Here is a 23,610-nt window from a genome sequence, read left to right as displayed (position 1 = left end):
AACTATCTAGTATTCAACTCCATAACAGATCTGAGAAGAAAATAATATTACCTGAATAAGCAGAAAGTGCAAGCAAACAACTTTCAAAAATGTGCAAATTGATAGCTGGCTGCCTGGAAAGTCACCCAAGGATCTTCTGTAACATTGGGACTACCATTTTCTGCCTACAGGATTAGAATATCTGATGGACTTTTCTGTGATACAAGAAATTCTAAAGGGCTGCCCTACCTTATCTTGTCAAAGTTTGACAGTCCTTTCTTATGTGTGAAAGGTTCAAGCATTACACTGGCCTGGCCCTACCACTGGCAGAATCTACTCAGGCAGTATTCTAGTCAGCTGAGGGTTCTGTGGGAACTAAATCTGCACACAGGTGTAAAGGACCCCTTTAAAAGACAGACCCTGCCCACGTATGCTCTCTTTGCTCTCTTCTCCTCTCTCTCTTCTCTTTACTCTCTCTTACCTCCTCCCTGCTCTCTTCCTCTTCCTCTTCCTCTTCTGCATCTCTCTCATCTCTCCCACTCCCGCTCTCCCTCCTACCTGCTAATAAAACTCTATGGTTAATGTATCTCTCATGCTTGTGTCCATTTAGGGCTTTTCCTTTATCTTAAACAGAAGAACAACATTGGTGCCCAACATGATTTAGGCTCTTTCCTTAACCTTTCTTGCTGCTCACTGACAATTGCTTGAGAACCCATGGGGATCCTAAAACTCAAACAGATGACCCACTCATCTACTTGATCACTGCTACCTGGTAAGACACCCCTTCTGGTTGGGTACATTTCCCATGGGTGAGCTCCAGCACCCTGCTTGCAGAGCAATGTGTTTCAGTGTTCTATTCACCACCTTTCAGAACGCTGGGTTCTTTTCTCAGTTTCAGATTGCTGAGTCTCTTTCGGGCTTTCTGCGCTTGGGTGTGCTCTCAGACAGAGAGATCTGTACCATTATGCTAATGTTCATAATCTTAACATTAATTAATGAAGTTTTGATGAACTATTGAACCAACTCTAACAAGGTACTAAACAACATGCTATACCACTATACAATAACTGCAAGGTCAAAATTAAGGTGCTTTTCATTGTCCTAAAGATATCTGTCAGTTTTAAAAAATGTTAATGCTTTCAGCCAAATCATTTCTGACATAAGTATCCTGCTGATGTGTCTAACATTTATATTTTCACAAACTCAAAGGATTCTTGTAAGTTCGAGGGAGCTGAATTGGACCCATCCAAACAGGTCTAAGAGGCACCAGTGTTCCATATAGCCAGGATTGTGATGAACAACCAGCTACCCCAGGATGTGGCAGCACCCCAGCATTCTCAGGTTTCCCAAAGGTAGTGAACGCCCACTAGTCTTAAGAATTCTACATCCTTATTACCTAACCTACCAAATCTAACACCCCACCATTTTAATAATAAGTAAATGTGGGAATGAAAGGTTCAAGCATTGTGCTGGCCTGGCCCTGTTACCTGGCAGAATCTACTCAGGCAGTACTCTAGTCAGCCCAGAGTTCCATGGGAACTAAATCCTCACAAAGGTGTAAAGGACCCCTTTTAAAAGACAGACCCCCCTGCCCACTTATGCTCTCTTTGCTCTCTTCTCTCTCTTCTCTTTACTCTGTCTTACCTCCTCCCTGCTCTCTGCTCTCTCTCTCTCTTCCTCTTCCTCTTCTGCATCTCTCTCATCTCCCCCACTCCTGCTATCCCTCCTACCTGGTAATAAAACTCTATGGCTAATGTATCTCTCATTCTCACATCTCATCCTGAGCACTTTTTTATATTTTTAAACATAAACAAGAGAACAATGTGTCCTGCTTGTCTAATTTGGACAGCATATTGTCAGCAGTCAAGGCAAGAGCATTTTCTTGTCCAGTGGCTAACTTTTGCCACAGAGAATGTAAACTCCATGTGGGGTTTCTTCAGTGCCCATCATCTTCTCTGATGTAGATTGGTGCTGCCAGGAACATACATGTCTCATTGTCACAAAAGGGAAAAGAACCTATGTTATTAAAACATCTTTAAATGCCATATTCTGCAGATCTCTGAAGTGCTTGAAGATGACCTGTATATCTAAAATATATCTCTGTTTAATCTTGAAAACATACATAATTTGACTACAAGTTCGATTGTAATCGATGACTAATTGCTAACCTGAATTTCCTTACTATCCTAAATAGTTAATAAAAACTTTCAAGGGTTAAACACTTTCATTACATTATTAAATGACATGTATAGATACAATATATGTTCTAACAAAAGCAACCTTAAATTTGTACCAATATACAAAATCTACATGTAAAATATTTAAAATTGGTAGTTTTTTTGATTTAAAAGTAGATTCAATAATCTACCTTTGTATCCTATCATATCTGTTCTCTATTTTTTTCTTTTCAGAACAAGGACCCTGAATCTAGTCACCTTTGTTCAGTTTTTTCCTGACCTTTACCAACAACAACTTGCAACCAACCCCCAACCAAAAACAAATATCCATAACTCAGTGAATGATGAAAAGATACCCACACCACATCTTGGGAATGAGGGTATCGTGTTCTTAAAATTACTTCCTTCTGTCTGAGTGCAATAGCATCTTTAGGGAACCCTGAAAAAAACAGGGTAAATGTCAAGTCTTGGGAGAGCTAGTTGTATCATTAGTTGTTCAGTCTCTGTATAATGGGAAGGTGCAGGGCTTGTGTCAAGTCCTGGCTATGAGAGTCTGTGAGGCTGGATCATCTCAGCTAGCCATGCCAAAATTGTCCTGAGAAGTTTGTATCCAAAGACTATCATTATGTGGTGTCTGTCAGCTTGGTGGCATTACCATAGTCCAGGTAGAATCATTGTTGTAGGTCCCCATGCTCCTTTTGGAGACTTTACAGATCACTGCTAGACATGGTCATGGTTCACTTCAACGTTGAACTTAAACTTAATTTAAACTAAATATTTTAAATGTCATATACAGCAGATCTCAAGGAGATTAAAGGACAATAATTTGTTTTTGTACATCCAGAGTATAAAAACTTAATTCCTAGTTATCTGATAGAGACTCAAGCCTAAAATCATGTACTAGAAGCCACATGAAGCCTTTTTTCAAAAATTAATTAGTAGTCTATATGACTATTAATAACATGATAAAAAATAAAATATATATGTACAAATCTTAAAAATTTTGAGATAATATTTGTGCCTTAAAAAAAGCTTTAAAGAGTCCAAATAAAACCAAAGAATTATGAGATTAGTGGCAATAGAATAGTTTCTTAGTTCTTATTTTTCTTCTTTCCCATATCAGGTGGCTTTTCTGACATGAGGCAAAGACTTTGGATTTTACTTTAAAAAGAAATGCTTGGGTATAAGAAGGACAGAGCCACACTTCAACTCCAAAGTCAGTTTTAATTTTTAATTGGACTGAGACTACAAAAAGACTGTTTGAATTACATGTTTGTAGAGAAAAGCATACACAAACATGTGGGAAGATTTATCCTGTTGGAGATGTGATATACTAACAAGCCAATTTATTCCCTTTCTAAGGACATTATTCTGGGTGATTTGACCTTTTTCTTCACATGTCTCATTTGTCCAGTGGTCTCCAGATTCCTTAGCTGGGTGCCTTCATTCTCTTGAAAAGACAAAAAGAAAACCCTGTCCCAGCCCTAACTTTGGGCAGATTCCCTTTAGGCAAGTTATATCTGATCAAATGAAAAGCTTTTGTTAATCTTGATGAACTATCACCTCTTCTAATCAAAAGATCTCCCTTGTTGAAATCTAATCTTTATCAATTTTGATGGTATTTATAGATTTTTCTTCTCCTGTGGAAACGAAGGCAAAACCTCTTCCCCAATGTAACACACAACTTGGTTTCCATTCTGAGGTCAACACATCTTTAAATTATATGGGCTGATTTAATGCAGTAGTTTTACTTTTCTGTTATCCAATGTCTCCCCACAGTTGTTTCCTTCCTTCAGTAGCATTTATAAAATTTGAAGTTAATAAATCATTATGCAATCTATTTTGGGGCATCTTAATTATTCCTTTCTGTTTATTAAATATATATTTTAGAGTTCAATTTGATCTTTCTATAACTGCTTGCTTTGTAGGATTATGTGATTTACCTGCAATATACTTTATATTGTAATGTGCAAAAAATGTTTCATTTTACTAAAGACATATGCTGGAGCATTGTCAGTCTTCATTTATACAGGTATACCTATAATGGCAATAACTTCAGCCTTTTCAGAATTCAAAGCAGTTGCCCCTTGAAATCCTGAATTGTATCTATGGTATGGTGTACATATTTTAATTTTCCAAATTCTATAAAATGAAACACATCCATTGGCCAAATTTCATTTCTTTTAGTAGCCTTTGGGTTACTTCCTGCTAGTAGTGGAGTTTGGTTGCATGAAGAGTCAGGTAGGACACTTCTTTATGATTTCCTTGGCTTGTTGCCAAATGACGGAAAAATATTTTTTTCAACCATTTGCTATTGCTGGACATTGGTGGTGAATGCCTTTAATCCCAGCACTCAGGAGGCAGAGGCAAGTGGATCTCTGTGAGTTTGAGGCCAGCCTGGTCTACAGAGTGAGTTCCAGGACAGGACAGGTTCCAGAGAAACCCTGCCTTGAAAAACAAAAGAAAATCATCTGCTATTGACATGGTGCTTTTATGAAATTCTGGGGCCTCCAGCAGTTTCTATCAATAGCTGATCAATTTCATCATTACCTTGTGCTAGAGGTTCTGGCAGATCTGTATGGTAACAGATATATGGGATGATCCCTATTTCTGATTATTTCTTGTAACTGAATAAAAATCAAGTCAATTCTGTATCATCTGGCATAAATTCAGCAGTTTCAATATGCAAACCAACTCTTTCTGAATATTGAGATTCAGTAACTATGTTCAGATGTTCTGGAGAATATAATAATACCATGAGAACAGCATGTAAGTCTGAATTTGGAACAGAATCATAAGGGCTTTAAACCACTTTACTTAAATTTCCTGATTTGTAACCTAGCTTTCCTGATTTATTTTCATCAGTACAGAATGTAGGGGATCCAGATATTGGTGTTCCCTGTACAATGTGAGGAAGGATCAAGTTAGTTCTCCTTATAAAATGAATTGTTTTGCTTTGGGGACATTTGTTGTTAATCTCTCCAAAAAATTACTTTGAGTTCTTTGCCAACATTCATGTTCTTCCCATAATGAGTCAATTTCATCATTAGTAAAAGGTGTTACCATTTCTGCTGTGTCTATTCCTAACAATTGACAAAGTCTCAATTTTCCTTTAAGAATCACTTTTTCTATTTAAATTTTTATTCTGTGCATATGGTAAAATAAATATCCATTCTAAGATAATATCCTCCCTCTGAATTAAAATCCTGTGGTTAACTAGTTGCTAGCTCCACCCTCTGATCTACAGGTAAGCTTTGTTTGTCAAATAATCAAAATATTATAACAATCTGCTTATACCATATTGATAGGCATGGATAATTCTAAGTTTCTTGAGAGCCCCTTATCTCATCATCATATTTGTCTTACACCATCCACCCTCACTGACTATGTGTGCCTCAATCCAGGACACTATTGACCTTTGGAACTACAAGTGCTGAAGTTGTCTTCATACCATCTATAAACCTAATGTTCCTCAGCTAAAATATAGGGAATTAGCATACAACATGGCTGTCAGGGGAAGAATATTTTCAGGGTAAAGCACAAGTTATTTTTCCATTATTCTCCTATATCTGCTTCTACTTGGTTCATTTTGAGGACTATCTTTTTCCTATAATAGTCACAGCAGTTTTCTGTGTCCCTAAATTATTTCTGTGACTTACTGAAGCACAGAGAGAGCTATAGACAAAAGGCTTTCAGGTGGATAAGAAGTGATGTGGCCTGGTGTGGATTTTATCTCTATCATTTCTTTGTTGATGTAAAACCCTCATAGGGAGATGGTTCATTTGCAACTTTTAATTATGTTCCTTCACTAATTGATGAAAATAGAGGGAATAATCTATTTTAGTAAAATAATAATAACTGTAGCTTTCTCTGGTTTATATTCAGTGCTTTTAGGGAAAGGTAGCATTGGGTCATGTGACATTCAATGGATAATAAAGGTTATGTCATTTGAGAGGAATTATTACATATATAGATCTCAGTAGTATATGGCTTTGTTCAGCCTTTAGTCATTGCTGGGCTTATAACTGTAATATTCCCCAGCATATTTACATATCAACATTTCTAATTAATTTGCCCTCAGTTTGTTTATTTTTATTTTTATAATTGTAGTTAGACCAATTTTAAATTAGAAACAAGCTTCTTTTACATGTCAATCCCAGTTCCCTCTCCCTTCCCTCCTCCCCTGCCCCCCACCCCCATCCCAACCCCTTTCTGCTCCCCAGGGAGAGTGAGGCCTTCCATGGTGGGATCTTCAAAGTCTGTCATATCATTTGGAGTAGGGCCTAGACCCTCCCCAATGTGTCTAGGCTGAGAGAGTATCCCTCTATGTGGAGTGTTGTCCTCAGTTTGTAAAGAAAAGAAAAAACAGGCAATGATTTCAAGAGTGGATTGCGATATCATCTTTTTCCATTTACTAGTGCTTCAGTAGAAATTCAGAAACACGTAATTGACTATGTTCTACTGAATGCCCTAAAAGGGAGCAGCACTAGGATACAAAGTTAACAGTTGTTTATATTTAAAAGCTAGGATAGACCAGCCTCATCCAAAGAGAGACAGTCCTCATTACTATATAGTCTCACACAAGAAACTGTTAGTCCCAACACCTCTCTTCCTAGTCTGCCATCAGGGATCATGAAAAAAATAAGAGCCTCTTTGATGGAGGAAGTCCTTCTGTGTATATTTATCTTATTGGTTGTTGAATAAAGCACTGTTCGGCCAATGAGGCAGCAAGTTAGGCAGGACTAGGAGTCAAGGAGGATTCTGGGAAATGTAGTAAAGTGTTGTGATCCAGGTAGGAAGTGATATAGAGGCAGACTCAGGATATAAGCAGGGAAAAGCAGGAAGTCATTCTCTTCCTACTCTTCTCTGTGGAGTCACCATGTGACCACCAGGAAGACAGGACGACAGGACGCAGGGTTGGGCAGCATCCCTCTCCCATAGTATTGGCTGTCATGCCAGGCGCTGTATACATAGATGAAGGTTCTGCAAAGAGAAGCAGTGATGTAAGCATTTTTTTCACTCTCAAAGGAAGAGAAAACAAAACAGAGAGGTCTGGTAAGTGCACACATCGGGAAAGGTAATGGGAAGTGGCATGAACTCCTGAGCTAATTGGAAGCATGAGGGTAGGGGAGAGAGAGCTGCCACAATAAGAGCAGGAGAAGAGGAGTAGAGGAGAGGAAATGGAGGAGCAGAAATATTGAGTTGGGGGAAGAATAGAGGAAAGAGAGCAGGATGAAAGATACCATATTAGAGGGAGCCACTATAGGTCCAAGAAGAGATCTGGAACCAGGGAGAACTCCAGAGACCTACAAGGATGACACGATCTGACAATCCAGGCAATGGTGGAGAAGATAACCTAAAAGCCCTTCCCCTAAAATGAGATTGATGACTACTCTTTATGCCATCCTAGAGCCCTCATCCAGTGGCTGATCAAAGCAGAGACAGACATCCACAGATACACACTGAGCTGAAATCTGGAATTTAGTTGAAGAGAGGGAGGAATGAAGAGCGAAGGGGTCTGTACCAGGTTGGAGAAACCCACAGGAACAGTTGGCCTGAACAAGGGCGAGCACATCGACCCCAGATGCTGTCAGGGAGGCCAGTACAAGACTGATCCAGACCCCTGAACATGGATGTCAATACGGAGGCCTCTGCACTCCAGGGAGCTTCTGGTGGTGGATTAGTATTTTTCCCTGGTGTAAGAAGGGACTTTGAGAGCCCATCCCACGTGAAGGGATACACTCTGGCCCTGGACACATGGGGAAGGGCCCAGGCCCAGCACAGAAAGATTTGGTGGACTTTGCAGAGCCCCCATTGAGGGCCCTACCCTGCCTGGGGAGTGGTGGGTGGATGGGGTGGGGGGTAGGTTGGGGGTGGGGGAGGAGGGATGGGGGGGAGAGGGAGAAGGGACTTACATGTGAAACAAGCTTGTTCCCTAACTTGAACTAATAAATAAATAAATAAATAAATAAATAAATAAATAAATTTAATCCCGCAGTGTTAAAAAAAAAAAAAAAAGGTATCACTGAACCACGCTACTGGAATCCAGGTGTGGAGAGGGAGGAGGGATGAGCAAAGGAGCCAAGACAGGGCTAGAGAGACCCGCAGAAACAGTGGACCTGACCTACTGATAGCATGGAGACACTTGTCATAAAGCTGGGGAAACAGCATTGGACCAAACCAAACCCTCTGAATGTGGGTGCCAGTTAGGAGGCCAAGACAGTCTATGGGACCACTAACAGTGGAGCCAGTCTTTATCCCTAGAGCACAGTGGACTTTGGAAGCCCATTCCCTATGGAGGGATACTATTGTAGCCCAGATACAGCAAGGAGGCTTTAGGCCCTCACCCAAACGATATGACAGACTTTGAAGGTCCCTGGTGGGGGTACTTCACTATCCCTGGGGAGTAGTTGGGGGTGGGTTGGGGGGTTGGTGGGGAACACGGGAGGATGGGAGGGCAAGGGAATGGGGGGATGAATATGTAAATATGAGAAGTAATTAAAGATTTAAAGAAAAAAGAAACAGCAGTGAAAATTCACTCAAGGAATAGGAGGTTTTCCTGAGATGTATGGAAAACTGCTAAGAAGAATAGGGTCCCTAACCTTGTACTAATTCCTGATGCAGCAAAACATAACAAAATCTTCTCTGAGTTTGCCTATCAAACACTGTGAATCTTAATGAAACTGATGTTGATGTTTTATCAGGAATGTAATATTCATGCCATTCAGACTTCTATTCCCTCATCACTTACATGAAACATAAACTAATTTTTTGTACAACAACCACAGAATCTGGCATAAAGGCTCAGTGACAAATATTATAACATAACTATGAAAATAATAATCTAATCCTGGGAATGTAAAATAGCAGGACAGGTACCTCCTTCTGGAGTAGAACAAAATTTTATGTAGTACCTGTGACTAGAGCCGTACCAGATGCTTTCAAAGTCAATGGTGACCTGTAGGGAGTAACCCTAGCCCCGCCCAATAGTCCTGGGGCAGGTACCAGGTGGACCTGGGGACTCACCCAGGACTATTGGGCGGGGCTAGGGTTACTCCCTACAGTGACCTCCTCAGGATGTTTTTCCTGTTTAACATGGGTATATGGTGTTCAAGTGGAACTGACATCGTCATTGTTAGTTTTTTAAAGATTTATTTAGTATGTACAAAGTGTTCTGCCTGTAAGTGTTTCTGCATGCAGATCTTGACAGATGGTTATTAGCCACCATGTAGTTGCTGGGAATTGAACTCAGGATCTGTGGAAGAGTAGTCAGTGCTCTTAACTGCTGAGCCATCTCTCCATCTCCTGTCATTGTTAGTTTTAAATAATCTTGGTCTAGGACAAATCTATCTTCTGTGATACTCTAATCTCACTAAAATCTCAAGGTGAGTTTTTCAATCTCCATTGCTGATGTTGGTGGAATTAGAGCCTCGTGCACAGGAGGTGGGAGCATAACCTTTAGGTTGCATTTTCAGCCAGTATTTACCTTTTGCTGTCAATGTATACAATTCATAAAATCCCATCTTCCTCAGATTTAACGTATATGTTGTTATTTAAGTGTCATTCATAAGTCTTGATTAACTACCAATTGATTGACTAGACCTATGGGCTAGTACATAAAGCTTTTAAACTGAAATTAGTTATAGTTTGGCATCTTTTCTATGTGCCTGTGCTCCTGTGTTTGTGTGCAGGGACTCTCTCCTATTGGGTAGATATATTTACATGGGAAAACTTTGTTTGTAGTTCCTTTGACATGTTTTATCTTCTGTTTGAGACAGGGCCTTTTACTCACCTGGGATTCTAAGAGTAAGTTAAGCTTTCTAGTCTGCTTCTGGTGTCCTACACTGCCTTCTACCATTCCCTGGTGTTGGTGTTATAATTCTAAATCAGCACAGCCAAGTTCTTTATTTTAATTCTGGAGATTGAACTGAGTTCCTCCTGTTGGTAAGAAACAAACTGTAAGAGCTTAGCCATATCCTCAGTTTTTTATACTATAATTTCTAGGCTGGACAAAAAAATTGTGCTTTATAGCAGAGAGTAAAAATAACATTGATGCCAATGGCACCTGATCTACCCCATCCTCAAGGACAGCCTCATATTTATGGATTAATCTTCATAGGCACTGCTCAGAATTTACACAAAAGTGATAATTTGAAAGCAAAGACATGCACAAACACGTGGCTTTAGCAGTAGCCATTGACTTATGTTAATGCAATGCCATCCTATGCATCAATAAAAATGCAACTATCAGTTTGTTCACAAATCTTAGATTCACCGAAGAATATAATTCTGCAAAGGATATAATTTCATGCTTAAGATACAATTTGTGAAAATCACCACACATGAAGCGGTGTTCTGGCCTCTGTAAAGTCTGCCGAAACTGTGTAAACTAGGCTGGCTCTGAATTTGCAGAGATTCGCACACCTCTGCCTTTCCCCTTCACTTTTAAGAAAGGGTCTCACTTGGTGAAGATCTTTTTGCATTCTGTAGTGTGCGATTTTGTCCCATTGAAAGTGTCCTTTACATTACAGACACTTTCAAATATGTTCATAGAAGCATTATTCCTAAAAGCCAGAATCTAAAAATAGCCTAGATGCTCCTCTACTGAAGAATGGATGAAGAAAATGTGATACATTTTGGAGTATTACACAGCTGTTAAAAACAATGACATCATGAAATTCTAAGTAAATTCATAGAACTGGAAGACACCATCCTGAGTGAGGTAACCCAGACCCAGAAAGACAAACATAGTATGTACTCACTTGTAAGTGGATAATAGCAGTAATGTAAAGGATAACCGGGCTACAGTCCACAGCCTCAGAGAGGCAAGGTAACAAGGATGGCCAAGGTGGACATATGGATCATCCTGGGAAGACGAAACAGAAGAGTTTTTATAGGTGGGCTGGGGATGGGTCCAGATGAGGAGATGAGGGATCTTGTGGGGGTGAGGTGTTTCTGGAGTTTTCTTTCCAGCCTGGCCGGGCAGCCACTTTGCCCCAATTAAACACATAGAGACATATATTAATTAAAAACTGTTGGCCAATAGCTAGGGCTTCTTATTGGCTAGCTCTGTCTTAATTATTAACCCGTTTCTATTGATCTATGTATTGTCACGAGACTGTGGATCGCCAGTAATCCAGCATGTTACTCCTTCAACAGCGTGATGTCCCTCTTTGAATCTCTCTCTCTGCCTCTCTCTCTCCACTATCCTCCTCACCTGCCAATCTTCCTGCCTCTACTGTCCAAACAGTATTTTATTCATCAACTAGTAAGAGAAACTATGGGGAGCCACAGCCCTAAGATGGCGCCTGGCTGGATGCCAGGTAGTCCGAGCTTAGCTGTAAACAAGCCTTATTTGGAAATGTTTGAGGCGTCTGGCGGGCTTCCTTCTTCTATCCGGGATTGCCAGATGGCATGAGCTGATTGGGCACTGAGCATCTACTTAAGGGCTTTCAGGGGCTGGGAGAAGAGAGAAGCTGATGTAGAAGCTGGAGAGAAGCTGATGTACAAGGTTCCTGAATAAACTGCTGGAAGGAGAGTCGTGGCCGTGTCCTTCTTGCTGGTCGAGATAGACGCGACAAGAAACATATGTGCAGAAGGACATTTCCCATCCTAGGGGGTATGGAGGCTGGAGTACTGAAAGAGCCAACTGAAAGAGGGCCATTTCAGGGTCAGGTAGAAACCTGGTGAAAAGCAAACTACCAGGATTCTACAAGGATGATCCTAGCTAAGATTCCAAACAAAAAGGATTATATAGCCTGAACTGGCCACCTCCTGCGACCAGGCAAGACTTACAGTTGGAGGGATTGGGACACTAACTCTACCACATAACTTTGATCTACAGTTATCCTGCTTATGGGATATGCTGGGTAAGGGTGGCACAGAGATTGTAGGAATGGCCAACCAATGACTAGTCCAGTCTCAGGCGCATTCCATGTTAGTGAGGCCACACCTGACACTGCCTGAAGCTCCGGGACCCAGAGCCTGTAAGGCCCAGAGACCTAGAATAGAACCAAACATGACTGGAGAAAATAAAACATCAATGAAACGATGCCTAATGATGGTCTCTGCTGTACTCCTAGATCGGTGCCTGACGCAGTGGTCATCAGAGTGGCTTGATCCAGTAACTGGTGAATCAGAGGCAGAGGACATTCAGTAAGCCTCCTGCTTCATATTCTGGCTCCCTGGGACTGTCATATCCAGTCAATATATTGTTTCTTGATATTCTAGATGGATTCCCCTAATTTTACCAGCTGAACTGTGGGCCTACTTGAAATTTATCTATTGTAAAAACAGAAAGTGAGTTCTTGAAATGATTCATTGAATGTGTGAACTATTGCTGGAAATTCTATGGACACTCAAACACGTGTGAATATTAATGGGGATATATTGAGAGCTCTTTATGAAGTTCTTTGGGAAACTGACTTGAATCTTTGTTTTCTGGGGCACTGGAGAGTCACATACATAGAAAATGTACATGACCAAACAGAACAACTGAGGACCCAGTGCACTCAGAATCCTTTTCAGTTTCCCCCACTTAGAGTGCTGTGTTGACTCAGATTTCTTGACAAATAAAAACCAATGAGCAATTATATTTATAGAAGCAATTGGCCATATCTAGGATAAAGGAAAAATACATTAATAATTTCTTCAACCTAAGAGAAGCTATGTGTGGTGTTTCTTGTACTGCCAGGTCTGGTGTCGATTCAGCCCCAAATAAGCACAAAAAGACTTATTAATTATTAAATTGTTGGCCAATGGCTAGGGCTTCTTATTGGCTAGCTCTGTCTTAATTATTAACTCATAACTACTAATCTATGTATTTCTACATGCCCTTATCTTACTGGAGAATGCCTAGTGCATCCAATCTTCCTGGTCTCACATAGTGTCTCCTCTCTGCCTATACTTCCCAGAATTCTCCATGTCTCCTAACCCTGCCTTATTGGCCAAACAGTGTTTTATTTACCAACTAATGAGAGAAACATATATACAGAACAACATCCCCCATCAAAAGCTAAGACCCTGGAGACACTTTCAGAGATGATGGTGAAGAAGTGAAATGTACTCAGTGTTACAAAAAGGAGTGTAAAGGTTTCAACCATCCTTCAGTTTAGACCAGAAATTGATGATGGAGAAAGAAAACACCCAAATTCCTACAACACACTGAGTTGTGTGAACCACTCCTGTTTCTCAATCTGAGAGTCACTTTCAAAATGTACAGTGACTGAAAACCTACAGTGACTGATGTTTGTCTTCTACGTGACACGATTCTGCACAGAAGCACACAGTTTGGCTGCACTTATTGAATAAAGTACTTTCACTGAAGCCAATTTACAGTTCTGCCGTGTTAAGAAGCTTTGTAAAACTAAATTGAAAACCGAAAACAAATGTGATAATCTAAGAATCATTGCTATAATCCTACAATAATCCTGTTCTTACACCTTCCATGATTTGCATAAATATTTGGTGTTGGCAACAGCATTCTGAGAATGTTTAGTAAATGGCTGTTCAGGTTAAAAGGATTTTGTGGGCAGTAAAGAGACTTGGAACACATGAATATCAGGCTGTGTGCAAAGACAGTCACTTACATTTGACCTAAACAATGCTTGGTCAGCCACAATTTCAAACTCGCAACTTCCATACAGGTTTATTTCAAAAAATGCCATGGTATCCAAAATTAATGTCATAATGTAAAAAGTCAGTGTTAAAATATTTGGCTCAACCTCCAGGCAAGTGTCCCAGTGCAATGTCAGTGTGAATCAAATATATTTATTTGTTATGATTCCAAGAAAAGAAATACAGCTGTAACTATGAAACAAATCAGTGTCCTTTAACCTTTACATATACAACATGAAAACTAATTTGTAATGAGATAGTGTGGCATAGAAACTAAGTCAGAGCTGGGCTGGTGGGTGCCTGTGTAAAAAAGCTGTGAGCTCCAAATGGGGCAGAGTGCAGAAAGTTCTCCCAAGTTGTACTTTTAGAAAAAATTACATGAACTTTAGTAAGTGGATGTACTTGAAAGAAATAACATTAAAGGAATGCCCTGACATGTCTGTTTTATCTCTGTGGGAAATATGGAAATCTGGGAGGAATATTCTTGGCTCCTTCTTATCACCAAAGACAATAAGACATAGCACCTGGTGTATTCCCTCACTGCATTTGTTTTGTTTAGGCTAAATGTAAATATCACTTCCTAGAGTGAAAGACACTCAGATGCTTCCTTCCTCTGAGACTCATCTATAGAACATCACAGTTCCGTAAGCAGCACTGGGAGGGAAAATGAAACATGGGACAAAGGTCTGTGGCTCTGTGACTTCAGGTCCCTTCTGAACTTCAATTTTGGTTTCACTTGCAGTGGTCATGTCTCTACTGGCAGTACTAGCCAAAAAGTTTTCTGAAACTTTTGATTGATAATTACCAAAAGCAATTATGAGTTTTCTGAGAGACTCTAAAGAAACAACATGATTAACAAAGTTCTTAACTGTTTCACTGTCCCCAAAGGCAAAATATCTCATGTGAAAGTTGTAGAAAATGTAAGTCTGTCATGAGAGACTTGTGTAGAAGTCTGGATGTCTCACTAGACTGAAGTCCTCACAAAGTTCTTCTACTCGACAATTAAGTTAATAACTTCCTCACACCTAAGTTATGGCACTTTAACACACCCAGCAGAAGAACAGAATCATTTGGGAAATTCTTAGGTATCTAATGAAGTATCAGTAAAAGTAATAACACAATGGCATAATCTGCACTAGAAATTATTGTATTCTTTGTACAACCGAATGCAAACTAACTAGAAGTACAGATAGGGAAATATGCCATAAATTATAATCATCACGCCTGCAATGATAGAAACAGAGCCCTATCCTATAAGAATTTATTTACATATATGTATATATGTGTGTGTTTCATTTCTTAAAAATTAAGCCAACATCAAGTGTCACACAATCTAGTGCTACCTTCACAATTTAAAAGCCCAGAATGGAGAAAAGAGAATTCTATGATTAAATTTAATGAGAAAATGAGTATTCATTGTTCATCAACTGATAAAGAAACATAAAATTATAGGTACAATATTTGCCTTTTATCCACAAAGTATCTACTGGAGGGGGCAGGTTCTAGACCAATAGAGAAGTGTGAAATACCATCACTTCTGGCCCACTTAGAAGTAATTTGTTCCCAGACTTCCCTGAAGCCAATACTTCAAATTAGAATAAGTTGGAAAAACAGAGAGCTATTGACGTCAGGTCATGGCTTATTATGAGGAAAGAACAGTGGTTAATCTCAGCCAAGGGAAGAAGCTTATGGATGAAGAAGCAGCAAGTGTTCTGGCTTTGGTTAGCACGTGCCCAGTCACTGACCCTCACCTCAGCTAAAAGCATTGCATATGAAGTCATAGCATACCGACTGGTTGGGAGAGTGAGTTAAAACCCTCTTTGGTAATTATGGAAGCAGGCCAGGTGGGACCACACAGAAATGTTCCTGCAAGCAACAGAACCACTGTGGGCAGCTTGTAAAGGGAAAGCACGTTAAAGGGTGCGAGTGTTCTCAGGAATTTGGAACTCATCAAAATGAGGTTATATCTCCTGTGGATAAGCATTGGCTCTCATCCAATTTGGGCTGCCATATAGGTCAGCAGGAGGAAAGCAATATCTGAGCAGTGTTATGGAGGAAAGGTTTTTCTGCTTGTAGCTGAGGGCACATTTATGACACCTGCTGTTGGGACTCAATGAAAGAGAAGAGGCCTGCTGGTCTGGGGCACAGTGATGAAGAAGGCAGTAACAGGTGGGGGAGGAAGAAGACCAAGCAGGGTTAAGACACATGAACATGCCTCTCTCACACCTCATAAAAATTTTGGGCATCATGTGCTTCTTTACTCATTTGAACCAAACATACAACTTTCCTTACAACTGAATTTGAAACTCTTATAAATATTTTGATGGTTTCAATACTTTAAATGCATCATTAATTTTAGCAGAGCCCTATAATGCATAGTCTGCATTACCTGACATTGTGTAGCAATTTCCCTTGAGACAAACTCCTTCTTGTATGGAAGATCATGCAGAAGCAAGATGTTCAAAGTGGAAGAGAAGCATTACATTCTTCAGGAATAAGAAAGAATCTTAATTATTATTAATTATTTGAGACCAGCCAGATCTACAAGAGCTAGTTCCAGGACAGCCTCCAAAGCCACAAAGAAACTGTGGCTTGAACCTCTCCCTCCCCCCCCAAAAAAATAACTAAGAGAGAGCTAACCAGTAAGAAGCCAAAGCCATTGGCTGAAACAGTTTATGATTAATTATGCCTCTGTGTATTTATTTGGGACTAAGGGTGGTGGGGCCAGGCAGAAAAGAAACTCCATCTACACTCAGTAAATAAACAAATCAAACTCTTCAAATTCATTGGACTCTTCCCTCATCAGACATATATAAGTAATAAGGTGTGCTTAGAGATACTGTCAGATAAACTGAGCTGCCTTCCAGGGGAAACCAGAATTGGTATGTATAATGAAAAATAAAATTTTTAAAGAAATTATCTGGTAAAGTAACTCCTTGGACAACATCCCTGATCCCTGCACTGGAACAAACACACTAGGGCCTGGCAAAATCTCTACTGATTTGTCTCACTTATTGAATTGTTATGGGTAGTGACACAAGATGTTAATCTTCTTGATGGAAAAGGTCAGTTAAAATCTGTGTCCCACAATAACATATTTTATTTCATAGAGTTACTACACTGAATTAAAAGTGTCAACACCATCTACTTTTGTTTATTGCTACTATCTCCTTTCATAAACAGTACAGGAATCTGAAAATCAATAGAAGAGGTAAAATTAGATAGCTGTGAATCGTTCACTGCTACGTGTTTCAGATTGTGACGTGCAGAGACGTGTGACCTCACGCTGGCATTGAAGGCTCTCAATTGTAGCCAGCCCCTAAGAAGGCGTGGCTACAGCTTTCCCTACCACCGGCTGGCTGGTTCGCTCTGTAAGTAAGGCTTTTCCCTATTAAATACCCTTATATTTCTACCTGACTCCGTACTGGTAATTTCTTACTATACTCAATACTTTGGAATGAGTGAATATATCAGTTCACTCTCCCCGGATTGTTTAAGAAGCACACGTCCAGCTCTGACCTCTCCCAGAGAGGTCAGAAATACAACTGAAATGTTCCATTAAGTTCCAAGCATAACGCTCAACCAAATTACCAGTCTTCCAATCTCACCACAATCATGATCAGTTTCTTCACAACAACCCCATTTTGGTACTAACTTCTTTATACATTACTTTTCTTTTTCTCTAATAAAATACAATCATCATGGGTTGGTTGTATTGATTATTTTGTGTATCCAGTTCTATAGCAAACAGAGTCCATAGTTGAGAAAGCAAGGCAGCAACTGGCAGCATCCAGCAGTAGCAGAAAACTGAGAGAACCCTTCCTGAATCATGAAAAAAATAACCTGGAGTAAGACTATGAACCCTCAAAACTTACCCTCAGTGAGTGACAAACTTCTTTCAACAAAGTTGCATTTCAAATGTCCAAGCCTATAGGTGACATTTCTTATTCAAATCAACACATGTAGCTTATTCTGACATAACTTTCAAACTTTAACACAGAGAAGCCTCCCTGACTTATGTGGTATTTAAACAAAAGGGTCTTGGAGAAATAGAGGTGTAGTTTGCAGTGCCTGATGCCCTTCCTAATGACCAGAGTTAAATTCTCAGCACTCACATGAGACTCTAAACTGCCTATGAACACCATTTCAGATGATCCTATGCCCTTTTCTGGTCTCTTGAGTACAAGCACATGTGGCATATATAAAAATGACATGTTGGGACTGGAGGGATGGCTCAACGGATGAGAGCACTGACTGCTCTTCCAGAGGACCTGGGTTCAATTCTCAGCACTCATGTGACAGCTCCCAGCTGTCTGTAACTTCAGTTCCTGGGGACATGACACCCTCACACAGACATACATGCAAACAAAACACCAATGCAAATGAAATAAAATAATTTTTTTAAAAAGAAAAGGACAAATGCTTTAAATAATGATGAGTAGTTGCAAACCTCTGTCTTGTGTGAATAGGGCCTTGTTTTGTATTCTTACCTTGACTGAGGTGATATTTTTAATTCTTTCCAGCATATTTGTTTATCACTTTTTCTCATGTAATTTTCATTATACAAATGAGATTAGTAACTTGTACAGATGCTGGCAGCATGTTTTTCCTCTCACCCATACTTACGTAGCTAGTCTAGAATTCCTGTTCTACTGTGAGCTCTAAAGTTTGGCAGCAATAAGATCTGGAAACCAATAACTAACTTGGTTTGGGGCATACTGACAGAGCTTGGCCTGAAGTGCAGTGAGATACTCAGACCTCTGTGCAAAACATTCCAATATAAGACTTTGATATCCTAAATACCTTCATACATATAAGACATATCATGTTGAGTCTGTTACTTTGGAGATACAATGAATGAACTCATAATTTGTTCTGGTCATTAGGGACTGGAAATGTTTCAAAAAAAATTCTTAACTCCCGAAGCCAGAGCTGACCCTGCCACCTCAGATGAAATGAAAATTGCAAACTGGTGGTTCTGGAAAGAGGAGAGGTCATAACCACAGGCCTGTATCTCAGCCTGGTGCTGCATCTGGCTGGAGAGATATCTCCTCCATACTTTGAGCTGAAGGATATTCACAGAGAATGAGTCAGGTGAGTTCCACGGAATTCCGGTTGGGAGGCAAACCCAACAAAGTCTAGTGGCTGTTTATGCCTACAACAGGGATTCTGGGATGGGAACAGATGCAGTGAAAATTCAGTGGAAGGAGAGGAAGTCTTCCTGGACTCTGAGATGAGATACTTAAGAGAAATGTATTCTGAACATACACTATACCCTGGTATGGATAATACAATATGTTGGAATCTTCTCTGAACGTGGGTATGAGGTATGGTAAACCATGAAAAAATCTGACATTGAGAGTGCTGTAGTAATTAGGTCACTCACTTTTCCATCTTTATATTATTTCTGTGAATCATTGTCTAACTTTCCTGTTTCAAACACATAGATTATGACATATTGTCTTCAAATGCAATAAATAATTAATGGAAAAATATATATCTGTGCGTGGAAATAAGCCAAGATATGAATCTTCTGGAATTAAAAAAAATGTTTCTAAGTAGCAGTAAAACATGCATTAGCTGGTGACTAAAAGTATGGGCCTTAAAGCTGTGATGAGTGCTGAGGTTGTCTAACCTCCTGAGCGTGGGACAAAGGTGTTGAAGGAAAGCCGACACAATAACTATACGTCTTACATGACAGGCTTAAACATGTCACCTGCAATTTCTGGGGTTTAGTAATGTCTTTTGTCGCTCCTTTCATATTTAATATTTGTTTGTTTTTCCATTTTATATTTGATTGTCTAAGTAATGTTGTGCAATTCATCACATTGATGCGCAATATTCCATTTGATGCATAACACTGTGGCTTTCTTCACAGAAAGACTAAAAGTAACTTGTTAAAAATGAATGTTGTCTTGGCATAAAAACTAACACATTGATCAATGGGATCAAACCGAAGACCCAGAGACACACCTAGGAGCACCTGATATTTGATAAAGAAGCCAGAAAGACACAATGGGGGAAAGAGGAGATCAACTGGTACTTCATTAACAATCTGTGAATCCCGGACTGACTCTGCTTGCCTGGGTGCCATGCAGTAGAACAGCTATGGGATCTGAAAACTAATTTGTAGAAAGTTAATTTGTGTAGAAGCACCGGAGAAGGCTGGAGTCCAGTGAGACACATGGGCTTCCTTGTAAGACTACCTTATGTCAAACCCTAACGGCTCTCAGCACTTTCCCTCCCTGTCAGCCTTCAGTGATCATGAAATCCTAGGAGGCTCTCCAAACACATTGTCCCATTTGAGACACTCAAAAGAAACAAACAAAAAAAATCAGCAACAGCCAAAAGTCTCAAAGTCATCAGCTCCCAAAGCCAAGTGTCATTGTCACTGCAGGTGAGATGAAGACCACAGTTCTGAAGGAGGTGAGGTACAGAGTTATGCACCTTTTATCTCTGGGTTGCTCTCCCTCCCTCCCACAGTGCTGACTGTCATGCCTGGATCTATACCCTGAACTGAAGGCTGGCTGAGCAAAGGAGTAAGGTATGAATGTGTGTGCTGTTCATACTGAGTCTAGGAAGCAGAGACAGGGAGGGGAGGTCTGGCAAGTGCTCAAGTCTGGAGGAGGGATTCTGGGGTGGAAGCACACACATTTCAGTTAAGGAAACTTTCTAGAAGCAGATTTTGATAAAGAGATCAATGTCCCTGTTATGTTGCTAATCCCTAATGTTCCAAAAATCATTTGATAAAATCCCTGAAGTTGACTGCTTTTGAATCATCCCAATGATAATGAATCTGACTTCAAAGATACTTAGGGATCACAGCAGTTATGCCATCCACATTTCCGTCTCCACATATCTTATTAAACAATGCAATTTTTCTGGGTGTTTTTTTTAACATGCATTTGATTTTTGTGACTTCTTGGATATGTCATTTACATTGCTGTAGAGATCATTGCTCTGTGGCAGGGCACTTGTAAAACACATATGCAAATGTCTTTCATTAGAAAATACTACTTATATATACATTGTGAGCTTTGGCTTTGAAGACATCAAACGAGAGTGAGATTTTTTTTTTTTTACAGATACCTTTATACCATTCTTGTTGAATGTTTTCAGCAATGGGAACACTAGCAAAAGTTTATAGAATGTTCGCCTTTTCCTCATACTTAATAATTGGTGTGTCTTTTGATCTTTCCATTATATTTAGGCTACTGTAGGATGACACCAAACAGTAGATCTAATAAGAACACTAGACATTAGTCCCTGTTTATTCCTCAACCTTTTGCTGGATTAATTTGCCATTTTCATTCTATTGTAATTAGGTAAGAGTCCAACACATGGAATATGTTTGCTGTGGCTCTCTCCCACACACTAACTCCAAATGAGCAAACTTGCAGGTATCATTATAGGTGAGATTTTTGTGAAGTTTGATGACAGATAGTTCACAGTGTAACATGTTCTGATTTTTAACTTAAACCTTATGGTCAGAGTCTTTTGCCATGAACAGTGAACATTTTCACTAAGAATACATATTCACGTTATTGTATAAGATGTACATTTTTAATGCTCCGTTATTACACGAGGAGATTTCTTTCATGTTGAAAATGATGATTTTTAAGTCTCTTTTCTCCCAATATGACTTGTAAAGAGCATTCTTCCATTTGAACCCATTAGCTATTGACTCTCCCAGGGTGACCTGCACTTACTCTTTAATGATTTACTTGGAATTCTACCTATAAATGTGTGCATTTATCAACTTCTAAAGTTGTTTTTAAGATTTATTTATTTATTACGTATACAGTGTTCTGCTTGCATGTATGCCTACACGCCAGAAGGGGGCACCAGATCTCTACTGGGAATTGAATTTAGGCTCTCTGAAAGAACAGTCAGTCACTGCTCTTAACCGCTGAGGCATCTCTCCAGTCCCAATTTCTAAAGTTCTACAGAAAGTTTTTGCTTATTTTTTTTTGTTGTTTTGGTTTTATTATTTGAGACAGGTAACAACCCTAGCTGTCCTGGAACTTGCTTTGTAGGCCAGGCTGGTCTGAATCCCACAAATACCTGTTTGCTTCTTCCTCTGGAGTTCTGGGATTAAAGGCATGAGTTACCATGCTCAGCCTACTGAAAGCTAATAATGATAATAAAATATTTGTTTTGAAGCACAGTCTTGCTATGTTGCAAGCAGCAACTTTTCCATCTTGAACTCAAGTGTTTCTCTCACAAACACATTCAAGCCTAGGAATGTTCAGTGAATGATTTGACTTGGAGACGCGTTTGTGCGCTATTGTAATAATTTAAGGGAAAAGAGCTGAATGACAGAATGGAGTCCAGGAACGTGGCAATAGGAGTAGTGCTCTCACTTCAAAGTGTACTTGGAATTCTGGGAAACGTCTCTCTCCTCCTATACTATCTACTCCTTTACTACAACGAAGGCACATTAAAGACCATGGATTTCATTCTTACACAGATATTTACCGCCAACTCCTTGATTATTCTCTCCAAAGGAACGCTGCAGATAACAGGCGCCTTTGGGTGGAATCAGTTCTTTAATGATGTTGGATGCAAATTTATTTTATATATGGTCAGACTCGGCAGAAGCATGTCCATCACCACCACCTGCCTCTTGAGTGTCTTCCAGGCCATCACCATCAGCCCCAGGAACTCCTGTTGGAAGAATATCATGGCCAAAAACCCATGGTTCATGAGCTTCTCCATTTCCCTCTGCTGGATACTACACATGGTGATGAATATGATTTTCCCTATATATCCATCCACCAGGAGGAATAGCAAAAATATGACACAAAAAAGAAGTTCTGAATTCTGCCCCTCCTCTCCAGGACGTGATGCTCTAAGACAATCACTATACATGGTATTTTGGGTGTTACCAGAAGCCTTGTTTTCGGTGATCCTGGTCAGTTCCAGCAGCTTCATGATTGTCATACTGTATGGACACAAGAAGCGTGTTCAACATATCCATAGTTCTCATTCTTACCCCAGAAACTCCCCTGAGTCCAGAGCCACCCAGAACATTCTAGTCCTCGTGTGCACATTTCTGGGTTTTTACTCACTCTCTTCTGTCTTACAAGGCTGCCTTACTCTTTCACATAATCCTAGTTGGTGGCTAATGAACACCACAGCCATTATTTCTGTGTTTTCCTACTTTAGGCCCCTTTCTCATGAACCGTGATACCACTGTTTCCAGATTCTGTTTCTCCTGGATAAGGAATATAAAAAGACCATGATTTTCCAATAAGAGTGTAAATTATATCTGTTTAATGATGCAGAGTATCTAATCACTTAATCACTGGTGTCCTTTAATTTCAGCATAATAATTTAAGGGGAGTTCATTTTAATAGTATTATCAGTTCACAGATTAACAGTATTATATTCTCCCTTATAGACTATGGACTAATGTCCTGGGTTCTTAGCCACATTCACTGTGCTGGCTATGGACTGTACTTCACTGAGTGTTCTTTTAAACATATGATCATTTTGTTGGTTTCTTCTGCCATTTTTTCTACCCCTGTTGCATAAGTGGGCCTGTCTTGTTAGGCCAGTCATTTTGTAGTTCATAGGGTTCATGGCTGGGTGATATGCTTTTTTTCCATCCAGTATAGCACATACCACCTTCTAGCACTATGAAAGCTAACCAGTACAGACAAAACTTACAAGTCACTGCCTGCTTGATTTCTTCACATTCTATGACTCAAGGATTTTGTAGTTGCTCATGAGTACTCACAGTTATATGTGAAAGCATGCATAAGCCCAAGTCAAACAATATCCTAGCACTAGGGAGAAGGATGACACAGACATGAAGTCTTAGCATGACGTGAAA

The 23,610-nt window shown here is 39.8% G+C and overlaps 1 protein-coding gene across 1 annotated transcript; it reads left to right on the top strand.

Moving 5' to 3' along the window:
* Window positions 1–22,095: 22,095 nt before the first annotated feature.
* Window positions 22,096–22,962, top strand: LOC103161387 (vomeronasal type-1 receptor 4-like). The gene has a single exon (XM_027398656.1). It carries the CDS (start codon window positions 22,096–22,098, stop codon window positions 22,960–22,962), a length of 867 nt encoding a protein of 288 aa, XP_027254457.1.
* The last annotated feature ends 648 nt before the right edge of the window (window positions 22,963–23,610 follow it).

Source organism: Cricetulus griseus, chromosome 9 (genome assembly GCF_003668045.3).
Source record: "Cricetulus griseus strain 17A/GY chromosome 9, alternate assembly CriGri-PICRH-1.0, whole genome shotgun sequence".
Taxonomy (NCBI): domain Eukaryota; kingdom Metazoa; phylum Chordata; class Mammalia; order Rodentia; family Cricetidae; genus Cricetulus; species Cricetulus griseus.
Note: the sequence above shows the minus strand (reverse complement) of the source record. Positions and strands in the feature narration are given on the sequence as shown.

Coding starts and splice junctions, on each gene's coding strand:
- LOC103161387 (XM_027398656.1), top strand. CDS start 22,096: ATGGAGTCCAGGAACGTGGCAATAGGAGTAGTGCTCTCACTTCAAAGT.